We start from the raw sequence: 27,830 nt of genomic DNA on the forward strand, positions 1-27,830 counted from the left end.
ATGGGGCAAACGTGAGAATGAAGAAAAGGGCGAATGCATTACAACAGAATGAGAATGAGGACACCCCTCTAACCCTACGTTATGGAAAAGGTGAGTGTTGTTCATGATGTGCTCCTTTTGTAAAACCGTATTTTCACCTTTGAAATGTGTGTTTTTGACATTGATGGTGCATCTGCTTTTCTTTGTAGCACCTTTTATGGTTCACCTCCCTTCCAGGCTGCTATTTGATTCAAATGGGTTGGTGTGTTTTTTGATTTGTATTGTATGTTTTCCCTGCGCACTTACTACAAGAAGGAAGGCATTTCCCCCAACTTACAGAGTGCCTCAGTACTGTCCAGCAAAAACAGATAACATCCAGATAACATGAGTGTTGTTCTTTATACTTGACCCACTACATGCCAAACTCAAGAGTAACTGTCCAGTCTGTCCAGAAAAACCACAGTTTTGCTCATTACACATAAATAACATTGTTCATTTGAGCATGTGACTGAATAGTGTTTACTGTATGTTTGACTGGCTGCATGCTGAATTTCCACTTGTAGTTAAGGACTTTCAACTCTGAATACAAACAACTGTGTTGCTGTTTAACTAGTCGTCAAAGCAAAGTCCACGTCTGTGGAGTGAGCAGAGCACCGTCACTGCACGTCTGTGAGTACTCCTTTATTCTGCAGCTAAACAGACATGCACCGTACTGAATGTAGCTTTACGAGCAAAACGGCTGCAGCGATGGAGAGATGTTATTATGGAGTTTGAACAGCTTCATGAGATGTGCAGCAGCTGTATCTTGGTGCAGCATTTCCAGCTGGGATTACTGTGCTGTAGGCTGCACAGTAATCCAACGTGTCTGTTTTTGAAATGAAATGATTATTTTTCTCAGAACTGCATAGTGTGTAAAATATTGTGTTATTATTTCATCAACAAAAATGAAGCCAAAATCAAATAACTGAGAAACTTGTTATGGTGCTGGGTCCTTTACCCTCTTCTACCATTAACCTTTACTCTTGTATTTGTGTTTATTATTGTATGTTTCTGCTTAATTAGTTCTTTCTTCTGGTCATTTTGAGTGTTTTATTTTAGCTTTTCCCCTCACGCTTTTATGCTTGGTTTTAATTCTGTCTCCTTATATAACTAATTATTGCTAATTGTTTGAGTTAAGTCCCAGAGGCTCAGTCTTCCTGTCCTACTGTCTTCTGTGTGTTGTTAATTCTCTGTTTCCGTTGCTCTTTTTGTTACTTCCTGATTTATTTTGGTAGCTTCTGTCTCATTTGTCTTCTTGGATTAATTCCAGCAGCATCTCATTATTCTGGTTTCCCTCATGTGTACATTTACAGCCTCAGTCCTCCCTTTCTTCTCGTGTTGTAAAGTTATTTTGTTTGTATCTTTTCTGTCAGTCAAAAAATTTCGTTTGTTGTTCTCTTTTCACAGACTCAGAGTTTCGGGAACTTTGCATTCAGCCAAAACAAAGGTTTGTGTTTAGTTTACAACTGTCTGCTGGTGATGATCTCATCTCATCTCATCTCATCTCATCTCATCTCATCTCATCTCATCTCATCTCATCTCATCTCATCTCATCTCATCTCATCTCATCTCATCTCATCTCATCTCATCTCATCTCTTCTCTTCTCTTCTCTTCTCTTCTCTTCTCTTCTCATCTTTAAATAAAATCCAAGTGAATAATGAACATGATGAACAGCTGCAGAGCTACAAGCTGAAATGTTGACAAACCCTGTTTGGTCTTTTTCTGGTCGTACTGCCGTGGACTTTGATAGCATGTTAAACGAGTCTCAGATGTAACTCTTTTTGATGTTATAGAGGTTGTCACACTTAACGATAATTCATTCATCAACTGGATTTGATAAGGACCTGGCTGCTACTTTCATTACTTTTCATCAAACGTTTTTTGAATTCTTCAACTGACCGTGCAGCAAAGATCCACCTGGTGCTCCTGCCCCACACAAATGTGTGACTGTGACTGTGCTGCTGTCCAAGCAGTCAAAGGTGGAGCTGTTGCTGAGGAAGGAGAGTCTACAGAGCCTGATGAACCAAGAGATAAAGCACAAACATGATATGGTCTCAACAAATTAACGTGACAAACGTTTCTTCCTGCGGTCTGGAGAAATATGAGATCATTCTGTTCTGACGTTTGCTGTTTCACAGCCCAGAGACTCATACAGTGTTCCTACAACTGGCAAAACAAAGCCAGGACCTGGTCACCATCATTAAACTGCTGCTTCATTGAAATATTTCATCCTGACCTGAAACCTTTCCAGGTTCTGTTTTGAGTGCCTGCCACATAGTTTGTGCCAGAAACCATTAACATAATCTATGAAATTCACAGGTAGTTCATCTGAGACCCCTGATTCTGCAGCACTGCTAAAGGTCCTCATGCCTTTGACCAAACACCAAGTAATTAGGGTTAAACCTCGTGCTCTGCCAACAGAAGCCATCGTAAACCTTGCTTGCAGTCACCTTTCATTTCTGTGCCACCTTGTGGAGCCCACTTATGAAGCAGTGCGTCCCTCTACAGAAAATATGCAGACGCTGCACTTCTGACTTCACTAAGCTGCACTCTGTCAAAAAGTACTTAGTAGCATCAGCACACTGTGCTTGAACTAGCTGTTGCTGGGAAACTGAAAAATGTTCAGTAATATTTAATCTGGTTCTGTACACAAAGACTTTATGCAGCGGGTTACAAGGAGTGGTTACTCTCAGCCCCACAAACAAGCGCACACACTGAGCGGCGTCCTGAGAAAAGGATAACACCGAAGCCAAAACGGATTCTTTGCTCCTGTCACAGATTGTTTTCACAGGCTGCCATGTTATCTTTACCTTTGAGTGATACAAATATATCTGTACAGTAATAACCTTTCTTGCTGCTTAAATGACTAGACAACAGACTGTTTACTGGTCTGCATTTTAACTGGCAACACCACCTTTCTTTATGGGGGGGGGGAATCCCAGGGACGTTTCGAATGGTGCTGAATACAAACCTTTTTGTCCAGTGTCCAGTATGGAGCTGTGTCCTTCTCCTTTAGGCCTGGAAAAAGAATGTGCAACTCTTTTTACCACTGACTCCCTCCACTTCCTGCATGAGCTGATTTCCACATTTGATGAGGAGGTGGACGAGGTAGGACAGCCAAAAAACCTCTTTGTGAATAAACGAAGGACTTGTTTGAGTCAGGGTGATTCTCTCTTCAGATTCTACAGCTGAGAGTGTCTAAAAAGGCCCAGCTGGATCTCACAGGTGATCTGCCAAGCTTCCTGGAAAGTACCAGACACATCAGGAGAGACCCAGACTGGAAGGTCCTTCCCGTCCCCTCAAGGCTCCAAAACAGACATGTAGATATTGGAGACTTGGCACCCTGCGATACTGAGCACTTCATTAAAGCTCTTCTGTCACCAGCACAAGGCATACAGGTGCTACACAGGTGCAATAATGCAGAGCTAAAGGTGTAATGTTCACTGCTAACACTGGGTTTGCTCATGTCAGTGTGTTTTGTGTTGGTTTCAGCATTATCAAACTCACAATTCCAAAAAAGGTCAGACTTGTAAATACAAACAGCATGTAATGATTTGCTAATTTCATAAACCTGTTTTACTGACAACAGAACATGAAGTGTTTAAAACAACAGAATTTACCATCTGTAGGATCATAGTTGCTCAACAGTCCTTGGTCTTCTTTGGTCACACATTAGGTGTTTTACATTGGTGAAATTTATTTATTTGGTTGTTTCAAACAGGTGAATAAAATGGGGAGGAGTTAGCTGAACCAGAACCAACACCCTCGCTAGATTAGTTTCCTCTTAGACCGTTTAATCGAATGTCTGCCAACCAGTTTGAACACTGTTCACCTCCCAGCTGCACAGTCTGGGTTTGTTAAAAAACCGAATTCTTAATATTGATTTTTTATAATCATGTCTGACATCGTTACCTAAATTTATATATTAATGTTGTTTCTTCTGAGTCATTGCTGACTTTTTTCTTACAGAGCTCTTTTTGGTTTCTGCAGGTTGACTTTGATGATGGAAACTGCCCGACGTATTACAACCAGATCAAAGGCATTTACAATGTTTTTAAAGCAGTGCATAACCTGTTTCCCAGTAAGAGCTCTACTTCACCTTTATCTTCAGTTTACTCTGAGAGACACAGTCCGTACAATCTTAGTAAAAAGAAAGAACATTATATTGTCTTTACTCGTCTGCCTTCACATACATATGAGCTTGAGTGACAGCCAGGCTTAATCCATAGGGTTTAATATGATATCTTTCTACACTGTGCAGCTTCACCTCTTTTGGGAAGAACTTCTAGAAGGTTTAGGAGTATATTTATGGGAATATGTTACCGTTCTTCCAAAAACACATTTGTGAGAAGGAGCAAATCTGAACGTGAAGTTTAGAGGTCTGTAGCTGCTGTCTTTGCAGAAAGTTGGTGACTTCTGCACACTATGGGCCACATGACCCGGGCTACCACTTTGTTTCTGTTGTTCTCGTCCACTCCTACTTTGATATAAGACTTGAATGTGGAATATTTAGCAGCAAGGAAATGTGTCCTTCATCCTCTCACTGTGCTGGAATTCCCTGAGCTCCTGAGAGTAACCCTTTGACTTTTTTACATTGAAGTTTTAACTTGTAAATCCGTAGAAAAATCCTTTAAAAAAGCTGTTTTTATTTTTACCATGTTTTCTCATAAGCTATTCCTCTGGCGTCCTTCGTCTGCAGATGTTCCACATGTATCTCAGGCTCCCGTGCTGATGCTGCGTCCCCGTGCGTGGAATATGGTGGAGCACAACATGATGGTAGTATTGAATTTTCATCAGTTTGTTACAGTGGTTGTTTTGTTGGAAGCAATCGAATGTGGTCTGAATACATAGACATAAGGGGCACAAATTCACTGAAATAACAGAAGTGGTACTAAGGATCATATACATGAAAGGACTGGTGAGGAAAACAACACGTGTGCTTTTCTGTGGTCAGGTGGAGGGGAAAGAAGCTCCTGGCCCGCTCTTTGACTTTGGGCTCCTCATGTTTCACTGTGGAAAGGCACTGTTCGAACACAAGAGTGGACCCTTTTTCTACCTGTCCAAAGTAACACACGTGCAAACCTACATATGTTCAAACATGCTGATGATTTCATTTATCTGGGTTTGCACTGTTATCCTTTGTTCTGTAGGTGGAGGGCTACATGGAGGCCAGACTCTGGAACAAAATATTTGTTTGGACACAGCAGAAGGTTTGCACTGTTTTTGGTCTTTATGTATAAACTTGTTTTTGTACTATGCCTTGTGTTTCTGGCTTGTAGCCGCTGTGCACTGGCCCTACAAGCACTGACAGCAGCCTAACACCGGCCTGCCACCTACCTTCCCTGTGCTCTCATGCACCTTGTAGAAGAGAGTTTAATGTGGAAGAAGTGGTTGATAAAGACTGACAAACAAAAGAGAAAAAAGATGGAGCTGAAAAGCTAAAAGCTCCTTTATCCTTTAACCTCAGGCCCTCTACAAGAGGCCGAGGTGAACTGAAGGCCATGTGCAGCATCTTCGGTGTTTCTGGGACTTCTCTGGACAGACACATGTCATTCCTGGGATCTACTGAACCCCAGGAACATATATAACAGTTATATATAGGTATATAGAATTATGTTGAATCTGAAAACACATCAGACCTCAAAACGCAGGCTGTTAGTGCAACATACTCTTTGACTAACCAATGCACTCTCCTCTCCAGTAGCCTGGTGTAAACTGTCCAAAGCGTGATCCTTCTGTTCTTGTCCCAGTGTTACAGGGACATGCTAGCCAGGACAGTACCACAACAGTTAGAGCCTAAAGGGACTGGATGCATTGTTGACTGCTTCTATACGTATCTGACTGAATCCATGTCTCACATGTGTCTAGCTGGGTCTTCCTCTGGGCAGCATCAAGGCCACAGTGCTGATTGAAAATGTGTTAGCAGCCTTTGAGATGGAGGAGATTCTCTATGAGCTGCAAGAGCATTCAGCAGGACTCAACTGTGGCATCTGGGATTACTCAGCCTCCTTTGTCAATAAGTTTGGTGAGTTGAAAATTCTAGATTGTAGTCTGTGAAAAATCTGGACCCCACGCAGCGTTCAGGTGACTGTTTTCTGTTTCTTTTATTTAACACACAGAAATGTTTCTTTGTGGTTTGGCACCGAGGTCTTTTACAGGCAGTCAGCTTTGCATCTGACTCCACACTCTGAGGTCTCTAGTCTCAGGTCCCTGGCGTTACTAAAAGGAAGGAGACCTCGTTAGCACAACACCTGCCTCATCAGCCTTTCCTGCGCTGCCCCTTGAGCCCCCAGCACCACCCCTCCATGGCAGCAGAGCCAGAGACCACACCGCCTCACTGAGGCCGGGGCCGCATCCGGCCAAACCTAGACCCGTCAGTCAAAGGGCTGAGGGAACCGCCTAACCTCCTTTTTGGTCTTGGGATGGGGCAGGATCCAATGGCAGCCATGTCCTGCGCCTGTGGGCGCACCTGCACGCCTCACAAGTGGTAGCCCAAATGCCTGGGGCAGCTCCAGCACTGCAAACAACAGAGGGGCTAGCCAGCACTCTCAATTTCATTCATCCTTGTGAATGAACTTATGGACTTTTAAGTCTTATTGAGCTGCTCCACCAGCCCGTCACTCTGAGGATGGTAGCCGCTGGTCCGAACAGATTTAATGCCCCCTAATTTATACACCTCTTTTAGTGTGTGAGACATGAATGATGGGTGCTGGTCAGTCAGTATCTCTTTCAGGATGCCGGCCAGGAGATGAACTGAAACAGTGCCTGCAGCACACTCTTTGCAGAAATGGTGTGCAGTGGCAATGCTTCTGGATATCGCGTTAATAATACACCAGAGCTAATACAAAGTGATAGCCACTTGCACTCTGGTGATGGCCCGATTAAGTCCATACCTAAGCGTTTAAATGGGATCGCCCTTAATCGCAGTGAGTGCAAAGGCGTTTTTGCAATGGCCGGCTGGCTAACCAACTGACATTCGGGGGTGGATGTGGGAGTGGGAAAGAACGCCCCACTCTGCTCCTTCTGCCATGGCTGCCAGGTGGACAGCCAGGGTGAGCGCAGCCTCCAGGCTCGCTGACCAATGGCAGTGGAACCGGGCAGCCTCTCCACGAACTGCTTGACCTTTGCCAACACATGGGCCTCACCCTCTGATGGCTCAGGCTGCAGCCACCTCATCACATCATGCAATTTCCAGGCCCACGTGAATGGCCGGTCATCCCCCTTCATCTGGCTGGCCCAGAACCACCAGCAATGATCTTCCAGGCGATCCAGCACAGCCGGACAGATGTCCCAGAAGTTACCTTGTGAGGCTGGTGGCAGGCGGTGCCGTCTGGTCCTCCCCTGACAACAGCGGCAGCAGCCGCGGTGCACCACTCTGCTGCAGGCCACTGGCGCACCTCCCCTGTGGCCCAGAATGCCTTCAGGAAAACCTGTGGGTCATCACCTTTCCCCATCCAGTGCACAGTCACCTCCAGAGCAAGGGGGGGGCAGCAACGGGGTCACCCTGACCATCCGCTCCAGCACCTGCATCTGCCCGTCAGCCTTTTTCCGCAGCTTGTGCAGCTGATCCTTCTGGGCAGCTGCCTGCTCGCGTTGCATGGCCACTATCTCTGCCAGCATCTGGGCCAGCAACTAAATCGGCTGCGCGGGCGGCGTGGCCTGAGGGTCGGACTGTGAAAAGTCTGGACACACAGAAATGTTTCTTTGTGGTTTGGCACGAGGCCTTTTCCAGACAGTCAGCTTTGCAGCTCTCTCGTCTCAGGTCCCCTGCACCACCCCTCCACTGCAGCAGAGCTAGAGACCACACCCCTGTCATTTTAGTTTTTTTCCTTCATTTCTGCACCAATTCTTGTGAAACCACAGATCTTCTACTGAAATTCAGCTGATTTCCATATTGATATTAAAGCCATAGTACTTCAGATAATATAATAATCTTGATATTATGTTTCCAATCTAAATCTGACTACAAAATAATATTTTAGATTTCCTTTTAGTCAATATTCCTGGGACTTAAGAGTTAAACCGCAGCCTAGTGGAAACTTTAGTAACTCTTAACAGTCCAGCAACTTTTCACAGTACATAAAGTGTACAACAAAGAACATGATCAAAAAGTCAAACTGAATTGAAGAAGTTCTCCAGGTCATCGACCAGCCTTCCTGTTGCCTGACCGCCATAAATACGTGAACATGGAGAAGCATTTTCTGCGCAGCTACATGGATCTGTTGGTTAAGACATGTCATCGGCGAGGAGCACTGGCCACTGGAGGCATGGCTGCCCTGCTGCTGCCTGAAGACCCACTCAGTGACACCTACAGGAGAGTGTTGGCTTCTGTCACAAGGTAGAAATATCTCCCATTAGATACTTGCATGCTCACAGCCTGAACATGCAGGCTTGTACATAGACTGTATGTGAAAAAGTGTTTTTCAGTTTCTAAATAAACGTGTTTATTATTTAGGGGAAAAAATCAATCCTACATGGCCCTGTGTAAAAAAAATAATTCCCCCCTGTGTTGTACAGAAGACTTGCCCCAGCTAAGGTCACTGTTCATGACTCCACCATAAGAAATAGCAAAACTGGCCTGCGTGGCAGATTTCTAAAACGAAGACCACAGCTGAGCAAAAGGAACATAAAGGCTCGTCTCAGTTCAGGAAACATTCTGATGATCCCCAAGACTTCTGGGACGTCTGGGAACATACTCTGTGGACTGACGAGACAAAAGTTAACTTTTTGGTAGATGCGTGTCCCGTGACATCTGGCGTAACTGTAACAGAGCATTTCGGAAAAGGAACACCATAGCAACAGTAAAATATGGTGGTGGTGGTAGTATGATGGTCTGGGGCTGTGGCTTGCTGTGGTAAATGGAGCCATGAATTCTGCTGTCTACTAAAACATCCTGAAGGAGAAAGCCCGGCCATCTGTTTGTGATTTCAACTTAAAGTGCAGTTGGTCCTGCAGCAAGAGAATGGTCCACCTCTGAATGGCTCAAGGAAAACAAAATAAAGACTTTGGTGTGGCCTAGTCAAAGTCCTGACCTGAATCCAATTGATATGCTTAGGTTATATGACCTTAAACAGGTGGTTCATGTTTGAAAACCCTCAAATGTGGCTGAAATACAACAATTTTATGAAGACGAGTGGGTCAGAATTCCTCCAATGCACTATGAAAGACTCATAGCCGGTGTTGGGGAGTAGCAGAATACATGTACCACCGTTACGTAGTTAAAATACAAACTATGAGTAACTGTATTCTGTTACAGTTACCGTTTAAAAAGGTGGTATTCAGAATACAGTTACTTCGTTGAAATAAAGGGATTACACGGCGGTCTTTTCCTGTTTCATATGTTCGGCTATGCCCTCTCTGTTTTCGGTTCCACGCTGGTGGAAACCCAAACAAAACAGGCATTAAGAGGCTCTAATGTCTGTGACTCAATCTCGCCGCCCATGTCACCACTGCTTGCAGCAGCATAATGACGTGAAGAAATACGTTAAAGAATTATTCACAAAAATGATTTAATATGAAGGCAGAGTGTTACAGGCATCGCCCTAAAGCATGCAGCCTGATGGGCAGTGTAGTCCGTGCTGCAGGGAGGATGGACTGCCATACCCGTCATGTGTCTGTGAGCGAGGGAGGGAGAGAAAGGAAAAGTACGAGCTGTCACCCATCAGAAACGGGAGCTGGAAGCAAGTAAATATAATAATAACCACTGCAGCCAAGAAGAGAGCCTGACGAGCCCAGTTGTAAGCAGTGTTGGGACTAACGCGTTATTAAGTAACGCGTTACAGTAACTACGTTATTATTGTGGTAACGAGCACGGTAACTAGTTATTATGCCAAAATCAGGAACGCGTTAGTCGTTACTGGGATTTAGATAGGGTCGTTACTCGTTACTTCGTGTGGTGGCTATCGCGGAGCTTCCACAGATTCAGTAACATTAGCAAGTGGTGGAGGCCAGCAGGTGGATGAAGGAAAGGGGACGCAGAAGGAAAAGAGACCCGAGGCGGCCGCCGGTCCAAGTCTGAACTGAACTTCAGGTAAGAAGTTATGACCTGCAGTCTCTCTGGGTCAGATATGAACCAAGCTTAGGTGGAGTTTATTTTAGTTATTCTGACTTTTTCCGTACTGCGTGCTAGCTAGCATGACGGAGTTTCTATACAGCTGGGTGGTGCTATGATGTTAATGATGTTGAACTTTATTTTGTTCATAAGTTATTAGAGTTGTCAACCGTCCTGTCTGGTATTCAGAGAAAATATTACGCGTTTCTTATTGAGGTGAAAAGGAACAGTTTGTCCCGTAATTCAGCTACAATGAAAAAGGCACAAAGCTGGAGTTATTCTGTGTCTTTGCTGCACAGCTGCCTCTTCTTCTCTCATTCTCCCCCCTCTCTCTCCTGATTCTACTTCAATCATGAAAACTGATCAATGATCAGCTGATCGGCTCTCTTGTTTATTTATCGCCCACTTTGCGCCGAAAGAGGAAACCAGCGGATGTCGCGCTAAACAACAGCAGCACTTTTAAGCTTGATCAGCTGTTGTTAGAATTTATTTAATATTACTTTCTAGTATCAGCTGATGTTTGCTGGAGCCACAGCTGTAAAGCTGCTGGTCATGATATCGGTTTGGTTATCTGGTGAGAGGGAAACATGAAGATGAAACCAGGAGATGTCCTTACTGGATCATCAGAGCTGAACAGGTGATGGAGAAACAGGTTTACCTTTCAGGTGACATGAATGAGTTGAAGGGAAGTTATGAACTGTTTCTGAGAGACAAATAACCCCAGGATCCTTTTCTAAGTAGCTGACAGCTGGTAACTGTGCAGGTGCGGGTCTAGCAAAGTGTTGCCAGGGGGGCAGGTAGGCATTAACAGGGAGAGGGGGGCGCAAAGAAATACTTTTCTTTCTTATTCTCATTTCAAATGTCTAGCTTTTAAAAAATAATTATCTGAATCTTACAACAAACGATTGATAGATTGATGCATATATACCATCAGAACAGTGAACATCACTGTCACAACAGTGTTTATTTTCATTCAAAGGCTTTATGATTTTTCCTATAATGGTGGGCGGTCTCTAGTCAAAATGTCCGGGCCAATTTTCTGTCCCAGTCCAGCCCTGTATGCAGCTCATCTGCAGCCTGGTGTTACCTGCATCTTCCTATTCAGAAGGCAGAATTTCCGAGTTCTGAGTACAATCGAAAGCACCACGACTGCAGTTTTTGTGTTGGATGTAAAAGGCGCACATGACGCTGTGACGTAGGCTAGAATCATGGAAGCAGTCAATGACGGTCCAGGCGTGGGATTTCTCTTGTGGAAATATGCACATTATCGTTTCCTTTCTATTGGTAGGTGGCACAGTGCACTGTGGCAAGTAAGCAAGCTAGAAGACTGCAAAGTTATGGAAGAAACACATTAACAAGAGAATTCTGAGTAAAACCAAAGTTACTTTCCCTAGTAACTAGTTACTTTGAAAGTAACGAGTAACTTGAAGTAACTGAGTTACTTTTGAGAGAAGTAACTAGTAATGTAACTAAGTTACTATTTTAAAGTAACTTACCCAACACTGGTTGTAAGTAAGCTGTTAAGACTCGACTGTACGCTGTGTTCGTGTTTTCCTCTGAAACAATAAGCTCCGTTGGAGCAGCCTTTCAACGCCTCTTTCTAAAACTTGACCCAGACAACAAAGTAAAGCTAGTTTTCGGCTATAAGCCCGACGTATTAGCCAGAGGTCCCTTTACTACGGTTCGGAGCCTTTATATACCTATTCACACAGGGACATGTAGGTTTGGACTTATCCCCTTAAAAATAAACACATAGTTCTTGCGTGTTATCTTTGTCTAATATTTAAATTTGTTTGATCCACACCGTCAGAAATATACATAAAGCATCAAAACTATATGCACCCCACTAATATTTGATTAGCAATGACAAATTACTCCTTGACTAGATGCTTGTTTTTAGCCATCAACAAGCTCCTGGCATTGTTTTTGCTAGATACCTGACCATTCTCCTTGGCAGAATTGGTAGAGTTTAAATGATTTGGTTTCCTGGTTTATAAGGATAAGCGTAGTCTACACATTTTCAGTAGTGTTGAAGTTGGGGCTTTGGGAAGGCCAATCCAGAAGTGTACAGTCCATTTCTAAAACTGCAGATTCCAGGATCATCAATTGAAACAATTGTACATAAAAATACATTTTGGGGTGTGTCCCCACTTTGCCAAGGTCTGAAAGAAGACCCAAACTGCCACCCTTATATGAGAGAAAATGTGTTAGGATGTTCAGGAACAACCCAGGAACCACCAAGCTTACCTAGAAATGAAACACCAGTGTCACTGAAACAACGAGGAGAAGAAGAAGTGGGTTAGCTTCACTAGGGTTAGGCTTAGCTTTCAAACCTAAGAATACTGCACCAGCTGCCAAGTATAGTGGCAGTACAGTCATGCTCTGAGACTGTTTTGCTGACAGTGGTACTGGTGGTACTGGGAGCCCACCATCAAAAGAGGATTTCACACCACCTCCTCCCACCACAACTCTTCATATTCATGAAGCAGATGTGAGGAAGCAGTTTAAGAGTCTGAATGCTCGGAAAGCTCCCGGCCCAGACGGTGTGTCTCCTGCCACCCTCAGACACTGTGCAAACGAGCTGGCCCCAGTGTTTTCTGGCATTTTCAACTCCTCACTGCAGGCATGTCATGTGCCTGCCTGCTTCAAGTCCTCTACCATAATCCCTGTCCCCAAGAAACCTAGGATCACTGGACTAAATGACTACAGACCCGTGGCTCTGACATCTGTGGTCATGAAGTCATTTGAGCGCCTAGTTCTCTCCCATCTCAAGACCCTCACGGCCCCCCTCCTGGACCCCCTGCAGTTTGCATATAGAGCCAACAGGTCTGTAGACGACGCCATCAACATGGCCCTACACTTCATCCTGCAGCATCTGGACTCCCCAGGAACCTACGCCAGGATCCTGTTTGTGGACTTCAGCTCTGACTTCAACACCATCCTTCCAGACCATCTCCGAGGCAAGCTTTCCCAGATGAATGTGCCTGATCCCATCTGCCGGTGGATCACTGACTTCCTGACGGACAGGAAGCAGCACGTGAGGCTGGGAAAGAATGTCTCGGACTCCCGGACCATCAGCACCGGCTCCCCTCAGGGCTGTGTTCTTTCTCCTCTGCTCTTCTCCCTGTACACCAACTGCTGCACCTCCACCCACCAGTCTGTCAAGCTAATCAAGTTTGCAGATGACACCACCGTTATTGGACTCATCTCGGACGGGGATGAGTCTGCCTACAGGAGGGAGGTTGAACGTCTGGTGTCCTGGTGCAGCCACAACAACCTGGTGCTGAATGCCCAGAAGACAGTGGAGATTATTGTGGACTTCAGGAAGCACACAGCCCCACTCCCCCCCATCATCCTGACTGACACCCCCATCACCTCTGTGGACTCATTCCGCTTCCTGGGTAGCACCATCACCCAGGACCTGAAGTGGGAGCCCACCATCACCTCCGTCATCAAGAAAGCCCAGCAGAGGATGTACTTCCTGAGGCAGCTGAAGAATTTCAACCTGCCAACACGGACGATGATGCAATTCTACACTGCAATCATCGAGTCCATCCTCACCTCCTCCATCACCGTGTGGTACGCTGGAGCCACTATCAGGGACAAACAGAGACTGCAGCGTGTTGTGCGCTCTGCTGAGAAGGTGATTGGCTGCAGACTCCCATCTCTGCAGGACCTGTACACCTCCAGGACATTGCGGCGTGCAGCTCGGATCTCAGCTGACCCTTCTCACCCTGGACACAGTCTGTTTGACCTGCTCCCCTCAGGCAGGAGGCTCCGGTCCATTCGCACCAGAACCTCTGGCCATAAGAACAGTTTCTTCCCCTCTGCTGTTGGACACATGAACAATAACCATATGACTGTACCCGCCACTAACACATGACCCTACGCTGTGTCACTGCATCATTCCATGTTTGGCACTGATCACCACCTGCACTCATGTATATATCTTTCTACGTAGCACTCTTAATTCTTATTCTCATGTATATATCTCATGTATATCTCATGCACATATCTTTCCACGTAGCACTTTTAATTCTTATTCTTACTTTTATTTTTTCATGTCTATTTAAGTGCTATTTATGACAGTATGTTTGCACTGAAGCACCGCAGCAATTTCCTAATGTTGTAAACCTGCTCAACATTTGGCAATAAACCCCTTTCTGATTCTGATTCTGATTCTGATTCTGGTGCACAGGGGATAGAATAATGAATAAAACAGTTTTCACTCTGAATTCTTCCATTTCACCTTAATCCAACAGCTGACAGTCAAAACCTGGAAATAACCGGGTGGTCCAATAGAACAACTTACTCATCTACACATCAGAACTGTGATGGGAACGGACAAAGCAGGCTAACATTAAGTTTGTGGAATGGCCTTCCCAATGCACCCACCTAGGCCTCATTGAAAATTTATGAACTATGCTTATTAGTCATATATGAAGCTAGAAATACACCAGAAGCTTGTGGATGGCTGCCAAAAGCTTCTGTTGAAGTACAACTTGCTAAAGCACATTTAAACAAATATTAATGGAAATCTATGAATACTTTTAACCCTGTATGTACTTCTGACACTCTGAGCCTCTGTGGATTTCTTTCAGTAGATGTCAGCAGGGTTGGGTCTGTCATGCTTGGTGCTGTGGCAGGCAGGATGCAGAGGGATGAACTTAAAGAAGCAGCTTTATTGTGCTGTGCAAAAGACACTCAAAAAATAAACTCACGAAAAACAAACTAGAAACTGGAAACTAAAAACTAAAACTTGGAACAGGGAGCCATGAGGGGAAACCAGAAACATGGAGAAACTCACAGCACATGGGTGTGGGAAGTGGAAAACACAGGGCGTAAATAGACAGAGAAGTAGCTGTCAGTGGCAGTGTCATGGTTGGTGGTCGACCACGTGGCCAACGGTACTTCACAGGGGCCCGGCAGAGGTGACGAACCTTCTCAGGGGGTTCACCCATCCAGCTCTGGTTTCTCTGGTCAGGCCTGCACAGGACTTGCAACAGGCTCCGGTGATGGGTGTCCCTCATGCTCAGGCAGCGAGGGACCGCCTGCCTTGACCTCTGCAGCAGGTGGTGGCATGAAGGCTGCAGGGGGCTGGACAGGCTCGGCTGATTCTCCAGCTGGCAAGGCTTTGGTCAGTGGTTGTTCATCGATGGGCATGCCACTTTGCATATTAATGACCCATCGTTCCTTCAGTGGGCTGGTTTCAGTCATTGTGCAAAAGTACTGTTTATAAGATTGAAACCTGCAGTCAGCTGAGACTGAAGACGTCACTTGGATGAGTGATGAAACACTTATCCCACTGAAAACGTCCAGATGAACAGAATCAACCTTTTGGGATAAACATACAACATAAATACACAAGAGGGTGATGAGGGAGGAGGAAGAAGAAACATATGGGGAACACAGCTGAGGCAAATACACATAATGGCAAGAGAGGAGGAAAACTGAACACACTGAACATAGGATGTGACACTGTCAAACAAACAGGAAACACTAAGACACATTAAAAATACCAGTCAACATATACTGGTCAAATACACAGCTAGACACAGGCTGGGAGGAAGGAGCAGCCAGAAAAATCCACCCGACCTGTTCCAGACCCTGACAAGACCTCGACTTCTCCTTTGATTATGTACTGTAGTTAAGGTCTTCAAGTCCTCACAACCTTCTGAAATCACCTTGATGCAAACTCAACCACTCAAGTAAGGAAATCTCAGAAAGTCGATCCCATTTTAATCCCCAGTGGATTAAAATCCCAGTCATTTCATATCCAACGAACAGAGCCCACTTTGTGATTTCCTTACCTGGATAATTGCATGCATCAACTGAAATTGTAAAAGTCCCCTGGATGACTGACAGATGTTTCTCCCACAGAAAATAATACTTCCAGATGAACAGAATCAACTTCCTGGGATTCTGAAATTGTTCCAGAATTTGTAGATGGTGTTTTTTTATAGATTGGTGAACCTACCCCCATCTTTACTTCTTTACTTCTCCAGTACGTGCCATGTTACTGACATGTTGCCAGTTAGCCTGTGACTAAAATATGGGTTTCTGAGATTAGCAAATAGCATTTTATTTTTATTTACATTTTACAGTGTGTGTTTGTGTGTCAGTGTGCGTGGATAAGTGTGTGTGTATAACGTCTGTATTTGGTATATGTGCATTTTATTAAACTCAAGAAATGTTCATTATTGTTTTCCCCACAGGGTATAGCATATGAAAATATGACAATACATACAATCTGAATACATATTCAGTGATGTCCGCTGATCCAGTTGTGTTTTTCCACCTTTCAGGTTGAAGTTATTAGAGATTACTGCAGGTGTGGATGGTTTCATGGTATATGACCTAAATTTGGTTGAGCCCATGCAGAAAGTGAGCGCTGACACATATAAAGCTTTATATGCATATAAAGTTACAGTGATTGGCAAATGTGAAAGTGTGTGGCAATTCTTCATCTTTTCCAGCTCTTCAAGGGCCACACCGAAGGAGATAACCAGCTTGACCAGCTCCGAAATGACGTGACTGTATTTCCTGAAGACTTGCTATCCATGCCTTCAGTTAGTGGTTGCTCTTAGTGAACTGCAGAACACACCTCAAACTTTTAACAGTAATATTACAGTTAGCATTACATTTAATTGATTGAAATACATCAGATTTTAGTGTGGGTAGGAAGACTTCATCCAACAGGAAGAGGGAGGCTTTCACATCTAGATGATGTTAGGCATGAGTGAAAACATCCTCTATACCAGATGCATACGATATAGTTTTCTGTCCACAGAATAACCACTTTGCCTCATTTATTTTAGATGATGAATCAAACATTGTGTTCTTTTCCTAAAGATATTTAATTAGAATTATATATATAATATAATATATAAAACGTTTTGGTGTGCTGTATTCTTCGTAGGGAGGAGTCACGCTTAATGGTTTGAAGTATAACATTGCAGTTGGTGTGCTCTTTATTAATGCTTGGCTATCAGGTTTGTACTTTTATATTATCCATGGAAAAATGCTTAATGCACTAAATGCTATATACATGTATGTTGATACCATTTTGTGTTTCTAAGGTAAAGGCCACTTCTTCTACAAAGGCCAGGTTGAAGATTCTGCCACAGCAGAAATTTCTAGATCGCAGGTGAGTTCTCAAAGCGAGCACCACAGAGCATATGTTGCTGAGATTCATGTAGAGCTTGATCTACACCCACAAGTAATTAGTATTTAGCATATATTTAAATGTTTTTGACAATGTTGTTTGGGAAACAAGCACATTTCTTTTTTAAATTTGCTCTAATAGATACATATTTAACACAGTGACTAAGATGCACCCTGTAATTTGTTTGTTTGTTTGTTTTTGTTTTTCATTCAGTGTCATGTGGCATGCTTCTTTCTCCTTTTAGCGGCATTTTTTTTAAAGTATCACTGAATAGGTTTTGCTTGTGGGTTAATTACTTCATGTAGTCAGTGTTGGGAAGGTCACTTGTAAAAAAGTAGTTTGTAACATATTCCATGAAGTTACTTAATGTGAGTAACGTGTTCTGAATACTTTGGATTACTTGATATATTGTCATGCCTTTTACAGCTACATGAATGTACTATTGCTGTGTGACTTATTACTGTTACTGAAGGCTACCTGCAACCAAGCTAACATTGTTAGCTGAGGTTAGTTCATCGACTGCAGACTGTTAGACTTGGTGGAGTAACAGTAGGTGGACATTAGGTAAGGCTGCACTTTTTGCAGCGATCTCATACAGAAAACTGTTTCTGTATCAGTAATATGTTTTCTTTCTGTCTGCTTTCAGAACTGCACATGATTATTTGCAGCTAGCAGGTTGTAATGCTGCCTTCATTAATAGTAATAAATCACACAGCAGTAGTACATCCAAGATACCGAAGTGGCACGTAACCCAGGTAGTTACCACAACTAAAACAAGCTAGCTGCAGTAGGCTAATGTTAGTTTTTTTTAAAAAGAACGTACTTCCAGATGTTTCTTCAGGTTGGAGTCTTTTGACGCTGAGAGCAGCTTGGTTGCTGGCAAACAGAGTTTGCATTGCACGGTCAGATTTCATCCCTTTCTTCTTTAAATGTGAAGTGTGTCGGAATTTCCAAGTAAGAAATGCATTGCTGCCCGTGCACTGCTGGCTCTGTTGTGCTGGACATTGTTCTGGTGTTCCCCAGGGTTCTGTACTGGGCCCCAAACTATTTCTTATTTATAAAAATACATTTGTAAAGTATCTGATATATTAAAACTGGTTTTATTTTCAGATGACACAAATAGTTTTGTTCTGGGGTAATCTAATGGAACTGCTGGGTATAGTTTGACAGGAACAAACTATGTAAAACCAAAATGATGTTATTTGTAAATCCTCAATTAAAGTCAAAGTGCAGATTGATCTAGATTGTGTGGAAACTGAAAGACTTCATGAACATAAGGGTCTTGGTGTAATACTGGATACAAAATAAGCTGGAAATCTCATATAAAACATGTACAGAACAAAGTTTCAAGAAGCATTTCAATATTGAGTAAAGCAAAACACATTCTGGACCACAAATCACTCCACAGTCTTCACACTCACCGTTCACTGATTTCACCGTATTTGAATTACTGGGCACTCAGGTCTGGGTGGAAGTTTTTCTCAAATTTCAGCCTGTAAGATTCTGGCACTCATTAGTTGTTTTAAAGAGCAAATGTTCTTTGGCCAGTTTTTAGAAGGGCTGATTGAGAGGTGGAAAGGCCGTCGCATACAGCTGCTCCATCTTCATCTCTTACACATGAATGCCTTTGACCTCAAACTGCTCCTGTTAACTCCACCTCCTTTATGCACACAGCTGTGGCTCCACTGTAGATGTACCTGTTTGAGGACGGAGATTTAGGCAGTGGGGCAAGATTACCAGCAACAGCACCCAGTTGAATTCCCTCTACAGGAGCTTGCTTACCAAACAACACCTTTCATCCAGCTTTGTGCACAGAGCTCCTTCAGCTATTTTATTCTTGACATTTAAGGATACAGGCACATGAAGTTTGTTAAGTGTGTAAGATTATCTTCCTATCAAACTTAAACTCCATCTACTCTAGTGTCCCCTGGGCTAGGGGTAACCTAGTCCTACTATGAAATGTAACTCCCCACTCTCAAGTAAAGGACAGCAATGCAGATAAATTCAGGATGCCAGACAGCAGTGTGTTTGCTTCAGAGGTGAGCAATGCCAAAACAACAAAGATTTGAATAACAAATCTTCAAGGTCCATAAGCAATAACCAAGAAAAGAAAATCAACAAAAAACACTTCTCACTGCTACTAATCTGCTGCCAGCTGTTCTGTATGTACTGTGGATACGTATTTACAAACATTATTTAACTGCTGCCTCTGTGTTGGGTGCAGAGATGCAAAGTGGCTGTCAGCTGGAGGTTAACAGACCGCAGTCCATCCAATCATGCAATCCACATCTACCAACTTCCACCCAATAGAAGTGGAAGCTAATCCGCCGTCTCCACCTGTGTCACAGCATACACATAGACATGCACTCGTTCACACCATGGAAGAGGGGAAACTGCGTGCACCTCCACACACTCTGTCAGTGCGCTCCAGGGCAGCTGTGGCTGCAATGTAGCTGCCATCACCAGGGTGTGAATGTGTGGATGTGTAAAGCGCTTTGGGGTCCTTAGGGACTAGTAAAGCGCTATACAAATGCAGGCCATTTACCATTTAATGGGAGGAGCCAACTTAACATGAGCCGTGATCATAGATCATAAGACCATGTTTTGCTTTGTGTCTTTGTCAGGTGTGGCAGTGGGTCCGTCATCAGACCCGGCTGGAGGACGATGGCAGGGTGGTGAGCAGGCAGCTGGTGACTGACCTCATCAAGGAGCTCATCATGGACCTCAGTCCCCACTGTGGCTCTGTTAGGTAAGCAAATGCACCCTCTTTGAAGAGGATATGGTAGGTGAGTGGTTCCAGTGACATCCTTCATTGAAGAATACAATATATATGTTTAATGCCTTCTTAATGTAAATAATAATTAATTTTTAATTGACTGATGAATCCTGTGTCCCAGGATATTTGCACCAACTTTTTTGATTAAATGAGAGTTTTCACCATAATCTCAGCATGGAGAAGATTTGTCAAATTATGCTACTAATGCTTTTAAATGTCACAGAAAATGTGGAAAAAATGGAAAAGTGACAGATTTTTTTGGGATACCTTTCTATTGCTTCTTTTACTGCAGAAAGATTTAATGAAACCCGAGTTTGTCTTAGTCGCATGATTTCTTTTTTCTGTCATCCAATAATTTTTGTTGAGCCATAATCAACAAATATGCAGTTTGTTTCAAGAGTGTTGGTCAGGGCTGTGCAGAGATGTTTGAAGGGGGGTGCTCAAAGTTAAAAGGGGCACATAGAACCAGGCTGAATAACAACAAACCACATTCATCAGGACTCTAATATGGAACTGCATCACAGAGTCATCAGGTGGGGGCAATGCAAAGCAAACGTAGCCCATGTTTACCTGCTGGGGTGCAATGTTGCTGCTGCTCCTGCGGCTGATAGTGCTGCAGGGCAGGGTTATGTTGATCTGAGACTGTAGACATTAAAAAGTCCACAGGAGAGATGGTAGCTGATTAAGGAAGTGTTATAAAATAATAATAAAATGTAAAGATTGGTGTCAGCACTTTGAACCATAAGGCAACAGATTGAAAAACTGTGAGAAATAAAGTGAAACTGGAATATTAGTAGGGCAAAGGAAAGAGGTGGCCATAGTAGGGTAAGAATGTAACAAAAAATACATGCACATAGAACACACACAACACATACAGTATTCTCCAGAATACTGTATATACTATGGCCACAAGTTTGCATCCTGGTGCTCTGACATCAAGAGTGGGCATTGGTTAATAGTCATCAGGTCATCATGTGACTGATGCAAGCCAGGTCCTTTTATTTAGCTAAACTGTGATTAATTAGTTAAATGTTATTGTTGAGGTGCACTCCGAAATAAAGTAAAAAAGAAAAATGCTTGAAGAAAAAGGCACATGGAGCACCCATGTTCTTTTGATCCTCTTTTGCTAAAATTTGTTATATATATATATATATATATATATATATATATATATATATATATATATATAAAAAACACCCAGCACGCCCCTGCAGGCGGTTTATCCTTCAAGCTCGGTCCTCTACCAGAGGCCTGGGAGCTTGAGGGTCCTGCGCAGTATCTTAGCTGTTCCCAGGACTGCGCTCTTCTGGACAGAGATCTCCGATGTTAAGATAAGATAAGATAAGATAACCTTTATTAGTCCCACACGTGGGAAATTTGTTTTGTCACAGCAGGAAGTGGACAGTGCAAAAGTTATGAGGCAAAAATTAGAATACAATAAGAATAAATACAGTATACAACTGTACAGAATAGAATAAAATAAAATACTATATACATAAAATACTATATTCCCGGGATCTGCTGGAGCCACTCGCCTAGCTTGGGAGTCACCGCACCTAGTGCTCCGATTACCACGGGGACCACCGTTACCTTCACCCTCCACATCCTCTCGAGCTCTTCTCTGAGCCCTTGGTATTTCTCCAGCTTCTCGTGTTCCTTCTTCCTGATATTGCTGTCATTTGAACCGCTACATCGATCACTACGGCCGTCTTCTTCTGTTTGTCTACCACCACTATGTCCGGTTGGTTAGCCACCACCATTTTGTCCGTCTGTATCTGGAAGTCCCACAGGATCTTAGCTCGGTCATTCTCCACCACCCTTGGGGGCATCTCCCATTTTGACCTCGGGACTTCCAGGTTATACTCGGCACAGATGTTCCTGTACACTATGCCGGCCACTTGGTTATGGCGTTCCATGTATGCCTTGCCTGCTAGCATCTTGCACCCTGCTGTTATGTGCTGGATTGTCTCTGGGGCATCTTTACACAGCCTGCACCTGGGGTCTTGCCTGGTGTGATAGACCCCAGCCTCTATGGATCTTGTGCTCAGAGCTTGTTCTTGTGCTGCCATGATTAGTGCCTCTGTGCTGTCTTTCAGTCCAGCTTTGTCCAGCCACTGGTAGGATTTCTGGATATCAGCCACCTCCTCTATCTGCCGGTGGTACATACCGTGCAGGGGCCTGTCCTTCCATGATGGTTCCTCGTCTTCCTCCTCTTTCTTGGGTTTCTGCTGCCTGAGGTATTCACTGAGCACTCGGTCAGTTGGGGCCATCTTCCCAATGTATTCTTGGATGTTCGTTGTCTCATCCTGGACTGTGGTGCTGACACTCACCAGTCCCCGGCCCCCTTCCTTCCGCTTAGCGTACAGCCTCAGGGTGCTGGACTTGGGGTGAAACCCTCCATGCACGGTCAGGAGCTTCCTGGTCTTGATGTCAGTGGCTTCTATCTCCTCCTTTGGCCAGCCTATTATCCCAGCAGGGTACCTGATCACGGGCAGGGCGTACGTGTTGATGGCCCGGATCTTGTTCTTACCATTCAGCTGACAATATATATACATATATATATATGTATATATATTAGGGGTGTAGCGATACACAAAATTCACAGTTCGGTTCGATACTTTTTCTTTTTGTTTTTTTTTTTCCTTTTTTGTGTCCCGTTTGGATCTTTAGCCATCAGAATTGTTGTCTTAAGGCCAAGAAAGATGCCAAGCGGATTTATTTTACGATATTTTTTGATATTTTTTCGATACAAAAAAATTTTCATGCCTTTTTAATTTGTCATTTATTAAAATTATAAATATATATTTTAACTCAAAAGTACAGTTTTTAAATGTAATGTTGCTGAAACAACAAAATAATAAAATAATAAATCTATCTGATGGAGAAATCCCTCATCTTTGGAAAAGAGAGTTTATTACAGAGAAATGGCTCTTTCAAAATAAAAGCTATACTATACTCTTCTTCTGGGCTATATTCTCAGCAGCATATTAAACATATCAGGTCCCCATAAGGAGAATCATGTGCTAACGGCTGTCTAAATGACTCGGGTAAAGTTTGTAGCATGCGTGCTTGTTGTTTTTGTCTGCTTCCACTTGTCTTTGCACTAGGATGATGTCGGAGTAAATGTGCAGTCATATTCGTTGTGTTCCCACTAGTGCTGTCAGCGTTAATTTGAAATGACCTTAACGCCACAACACGGCAAATCTCCGTTAACGAGCTACCGCGGATCGCCCCGTGCGTGGGGCTGGACGGCATCAACATGTTCAAGTTCAAGTTCAAATTTTATTCGCCACATGCAGTGGCATTTTAGATTAGTTGCAATGGGAAAGTACAAGAGGAAAAAAAGAGACCTCTACTCATGCTGGGCTACAGGAGGACAGCATGAGAACAGGAAACAAAAAAACTCCTCTGCACAGAAAGCACATAAATGTCCACAGCACAACATTATAGAGCATGTGACCAGCAACAGAGGTGGGTAGGGGATGAGGAGTAACCCCAGGCAACACAGCAGCCATCCTGCCTGCGCCGACTCTCCAGCGCGGGCCCAGACCCGCCTCGTGTTCCCAGGAGGCAACAAGCATCGAAGGCATTGGAAGGGGAGGGGGGATGAGTGAGTGCTTATCAGTGTAAGTGTATATGTGTGTGCGTGTGTTCCGCGAGCGGGGAATTATATATATATATATATATATATATATATATATATATATATATATATATATATATATATAAACACCCAGCACGCCCCTGCGGGCGGTTTATCCTTCAAGCTCGGGTCCTCTACCAGAGGCCTGGGAGCTTGAGGGTCCTGCGCAGTATCTTAGCTGTTCCCAGGACTGCGCTCTTCTGGACAGAGATCTCCGATGTTGTTCCTGGGATCTGCTGGAGCCACTCGCCTAGCTTGGGAGTCACCGCACCTAGTGCTCCGATTACCACGGGGACCACCGTTACCTTCACCCTCCACATCCTCTCGAGCTCTTCTCTGAGCCCTTGGTATTTCTCCAGCTTCTCGTGTTCCTTCTTCCTGATATTGCTGTCATTTGAACCGCTACATCGATCACTACGGCCGTCTTCTTCTGTTTGTCTACCACCACTATGTCCGGTTGGTTAGCCACCACCATTTTGTCCGTCTGTATCTGGAAGTCCCACAGGATCTTAGCTCGGTCATTCTCCACCACCCTTGGGGGCGTCTCCCATTTTGACCTCGGGACTTCCAGGTTATACTCGGCACAGATGTTCCTGTATATATATATATATCTGTCAAGATCTCTGTCTAAATAAATACATTTGGGTAAATTCCCAGTTGATTAAACATGCAACTATTTTTCAGTGTATTGATTGCACATTTTATTGTGCAACAGCTTTTGCACGACAAAACTCGATGGGTCAGTTGAGCTGTGCACCAGCTGTATAAGCACTGACAGCAGCCCATTGGTTAATTTTCAAATTCATGATGCATGTATAACCTTTTAGAGTTTTCACTGAAACACCACATCCATGACACCTATAATTTCTGAACATCCTTAATTTGCTTATGATGCAAACTCACCTTTTAGTTTTTGTTTTGTTTTTGTTTTGTTTTTGTTTGCTTTTTTGCAGTTACTTTGACACATACCACCTTCCTAAGCATTGTTGTAGACCACGTACACCCTTTCATGGAAACAGTTCCAATAGTCCATTTGGCTTAGGAAGGTTCTTAACTGAGAGACACGACCTGAAAGTATCTGTGTGGCGATCATGATTAAAGTTCCAATTCTCCAAATACTAAGGAAAGGAGCTTCAGTGCTTATTGCCTCCCTTAGCATAGGATGCACTAGACCAGGGGTGGGCAACTCCAGGCCTCGAGGGCCGGTGTCCTGCAGGTTTAGATGTGTCCTTGATCCAACACAGCTGATTTAAATGGCTAAATGACCTCCTCAACATGTCTTGAAGTTCTCCAGAGGCCTGGTAATGAACTAATCATGCGATTCAGGTGTGTTGACCCAGGGTGAGATCGAAAACCTGCAGGTTTTGGTTTTCCTAAACGTGCATGTTATAGCATATGTAAGATGATGTTTTCTTTTTCTTTTCTCGCTCTGATAAAATAGGGCGGCAGAGCAGGTCACCTAGCAGGTTGGTGGTTCGTTCCCCATCTGCATGCCAAATATCCTCGCACAAGACGCTAACACCAAGTTGCTCTCCGATGCATCCACCAGAATATGGATGTGTGTCAATTATAGACAGAAAACACTTATACAAGTGCACTGAAAATGTCTGAATCTGTGAGTGGGTGTTTGATGCAAGTTGTGTGCTCAGAGCAGCAAAGCACTATATAAAAACCAACCCATTTACCATTTATCGTTGCAAGATAGCTGCAACATTTCTGCCAGAGGGCAGTCTGAATAAGCTATTTTCAGGATTTTATCTTTCTTTTTCAGACAGAGGTTACACACAGCAGGAAACATGTTCCAGGAGGTGATCGCAAAGAGACATTTTCCAGACTTCATCACTACCTACCTGAACCAGGACCACACCTTCCTCAGCTCCCAGAACGCTGAACCCATGCAAGCTCTGGACAAAGACCTGAGCCGATCGAAACTGTGAAGCTGTGGCACTATATACCTCTGTGTGTGCTGGGGGGGATAGACACATCTGACAGCTCAGATATTTAAACCCTACTTGAGACTGTCCTTTAATGGGTCACTGAACCACTATTACCAGATGTTTCAGGTCAAACCATTATGAGCTATCGAGGTCATCAGATGCAAGATGTGAGTGGGGGTTGAGGCACCTGGGAAGGGATCTCAGAGCTGTAGTGTAGGTGGCACATGGTGTTATAAGCCCCCCTCTGTTTAAAGATGGCTGTTCATTAGGTTATCTAAGTTCTTTTGTTTATTAGATTCCCCTTGTGCTTTCAGCCCCTGTGGTAAGTCTCCTTTGTCCTTTATGTGTTTCATGTCTGCATGTCTTGTGTTGTCAAGTTCATGTTGTCGTGTCTGCGTCTCATTATGTTTCCTGTTTTATTTTGAAGAGGTCCTGTGTTCCTGTGTTCGATGTGTTTAGTTTTACGTTTCTCCTGTAACGTCGGTATGTGCATCTGTGTCAGCTGTTTCCCCATGTGTTCCCACTTCCCTCATTATCTTCCTGTGTGTATTTAGTCCGTGTGTTTTCAGGCTTTCCTTGTCTGATCGTCTGCAGTTTTTCCAGGCCATTCATGCTTCCATACCACATTGCAATGTTTAGAGCTTTTCTTGTCTGTTTTTCTATTCAGCGGGGTTTTTCATGGTTCATGTTTCCTTTCTAGTTTACCCAGTTTAGGACATTGTTTAGTTTTGCATTGTGTTCACCATTTTATTTTTGTACCTTTTCCTGCCTCAATAAAAAGCTCATCTTCAGTTAAAGTTGAGTTGTGGTATGACCTCACCTGGGTCCACTCTTCACACTTCACACAGTTTGCCCCGGCAGACTGGACAAAGGAGGATTCCTCCTTCAGTCCATCTGTGTTCTTGGTCTAAAATGCAGACAGTACAACTCTGTATCTAACCAATAAAGGACATTCTTGGATGTCAATGTTCACATTTGGACTGACTGTAATTTGTTATTATCAGCAGATCCTAAAAGCCTTTGTTAGGGTGCCTGGATCGTTGACCCAGTGTTTTGTGTTGATGGGTTTTTGAGTCTTGTTTAATCGTCACTGTTATGTTATCTAGTTGAGTTGATCTGTATTTCTAGTTGAGGCTGTTTGTTATTAGCTCTCGTCTCTGTGTCCTTCCCTCAGTGCTCGCCTGTGAAGTCTGTCGCCCTCCCTCTCCTCCCTCTGTTCCCTGTAGTCAGCCACAGTCTTAGTGTGTGTTTAATGTGTTTCTTGTTTTAGTCTCACAGTGTGCTGCCCTGTGTGTTCCATGTTCAGCTCTGTTTCCTCTATCTTGTGTTGATTTTGTCCTATATATTGCTATATTTATATAGCAGCAAATCACAATCCCTCACTGACCCTGATAAAGATAAGTGGAAGAGGATGGATTGGATTTATTGAACAGGCCCCGCTAGTTTAGAGACTTATTCCTCATGAAGAACGAAACCAAGACAGAACATCTTCAACCGCTCTTTAACTCGCTAACGAGGGAAGCCTTGGTCAGAACCAGGCAGTGGAGCAATGCTCATCACCTGTCTCTAGCCCAAATCTTTCAAAGAGCAGCTTCCTCGCAGCTGTTTATTGACATGACAGTTACAATACACAATAGTTTACAAGCACCTCCCACCGCAAACCCCCCCAATGGTTCTAAGACAAGGCACTGTGTGTGTGTGTGTGTGTGTGTGTGTGTGTGTGTGTGTGTGTGTGTGTGTGTGTGTGTGTGTCCTCCTGCTCACCAAAAGGATCATAAAAGCAGGAAGCTTACAACACGAGAAACAGATCTTTCAGATAGGATGTATCTACAATAAAACCTCCTCCAGCACAGAGTAGCTGGAGAGGTGGAACATCTTTGTTCGTATAGTTTGAACTAAGACTTTACAAATTTAAGAAACACAATGACAACATTCAACAATTTGACTCCAACAGAATGAGCACATAAAAACCCTCACATGCTGTTCAGGAGTTCCACATGAACTTGAAAAATCCATTACTGGAATCCTGAACTGGAACGATCTTAGAAGGTGGTAACTGTGCACCACTGTCCTGAAATAAATACTCAATAACCAACAGAGTTGTGACATTTTAGTAATGTGTGCATACATGTGCTGTAATACTGACTACTACTATAATGATCTCGTGTTTAAAGCTAAAGAACACCTACCTGCCTTTAGTCTTCATAAGTGTTATAGTTTTATGTGATTAGATTTATAT

The 27,830-nt window shown here is 43.6% G+C and overlaps 1 protein-coding gene across 5 annotated transcripts; it reads left to right on the plus strand.

Moving 5' to 3' along the window:
* On the plus strand, nucleotides 1–26,558 carry ugl (ureidoglycolate lyase). Of its 5 annotated transcripts, none has more exons than XM_085359732.1 (18): nucleotides 1–90; nucleotides 189–237; nucleotides 543–648; nucleotides 1,426–1,465; nucleotides 3,003–3,127; nucleotides 3,199–3,417; nucleotides 4,010–4,100; nucleotides 4,719–4,795; nucleotides 4,974–5,084; nucleotides 5,170–5,229; nucleotides 5,888–6,044; nucleotides 8,159–8,357; nucleotides 16,376–16,454; nucleotides 16,547–16,639; nucleotides 16,990–17,062; nucleotides 17,150–17,217; nucleotides 19,860–19,984; nucleotides 25,426–26,558. In XM_085359732.1, exons 5-18 carry the CDS (start codon nucleotides 3,011–3,013, stop codon nucleotides 25,589–25,591), a joined length of 1,635 nt encoding a protein of 544 aa, XP_085215858.1. In that variant the 5' UTR covers nucleotides 1–90; nucleotides 189–237; nucleotides 543–648; nucleotides 1,426–1,465; nucleotides 3,003–3,010; the 3' UTR covers nucleotides 25,592–26,558. The 5 variants fall into 5 exon arrangements, 4 of the variants coding, with proteins under 4 accessions (XP_085215858.1, XP_085215874.1, XP_085215866.1 ...); XM_085359748.1 differs by having other exon boundaries at nucleotides 593–648; XM_085359740.1 differs by lacking the exon at nucleotides 1–90 and having other exon boundaries at nucleotides 157–237.
* Nucleotides 26,559–27,830: the final 1,272 nt, after the last annotated feature.

The sequence above is a fragment of the Diplotaxodon limnothrissa genome, linkage group LG2 (genome assembly GCF_057381915.1).
Source record: "Diplotaxodon limnothrissa isolate DT_005_m linkage group LG2, D_limnothrissa_male_GT1.1, whole genome shotgun sequence".
NCBI classification, from domain to species: domain Eukaryota; kingdom Metazoa; phylum Chordata; class Actinopteri; order Cichliformes; family Cichlidae; genus Diplotaxodon; species Diplotaxodon limnothrissa.

Excerpts from the sequence above, each read along its gene's own strand:
- ugl (XM_085359724.1), top strand. The coding sequence starts at position 2,942 with ATGGGGGGGGGGAATCCCAGGGACGTTTCGAATGGTGCTGAATACAAA. Across the intron at positions 3,418-4,009 it reads CACCAGCACAAGGCATACAG|GTTGACTTTGATGATGGAAA; the intron begins GTGCTACACAGG and ends TGGTTTCTGCAG. Across the intron at positions 16,640-16,989 it reads ACTTGCTATCCATGCCTTCA|GGAGGAGTCACGCTTAATGG; the intron begins GTTAGTGGTTGC and ends TATTCTTCGTAG.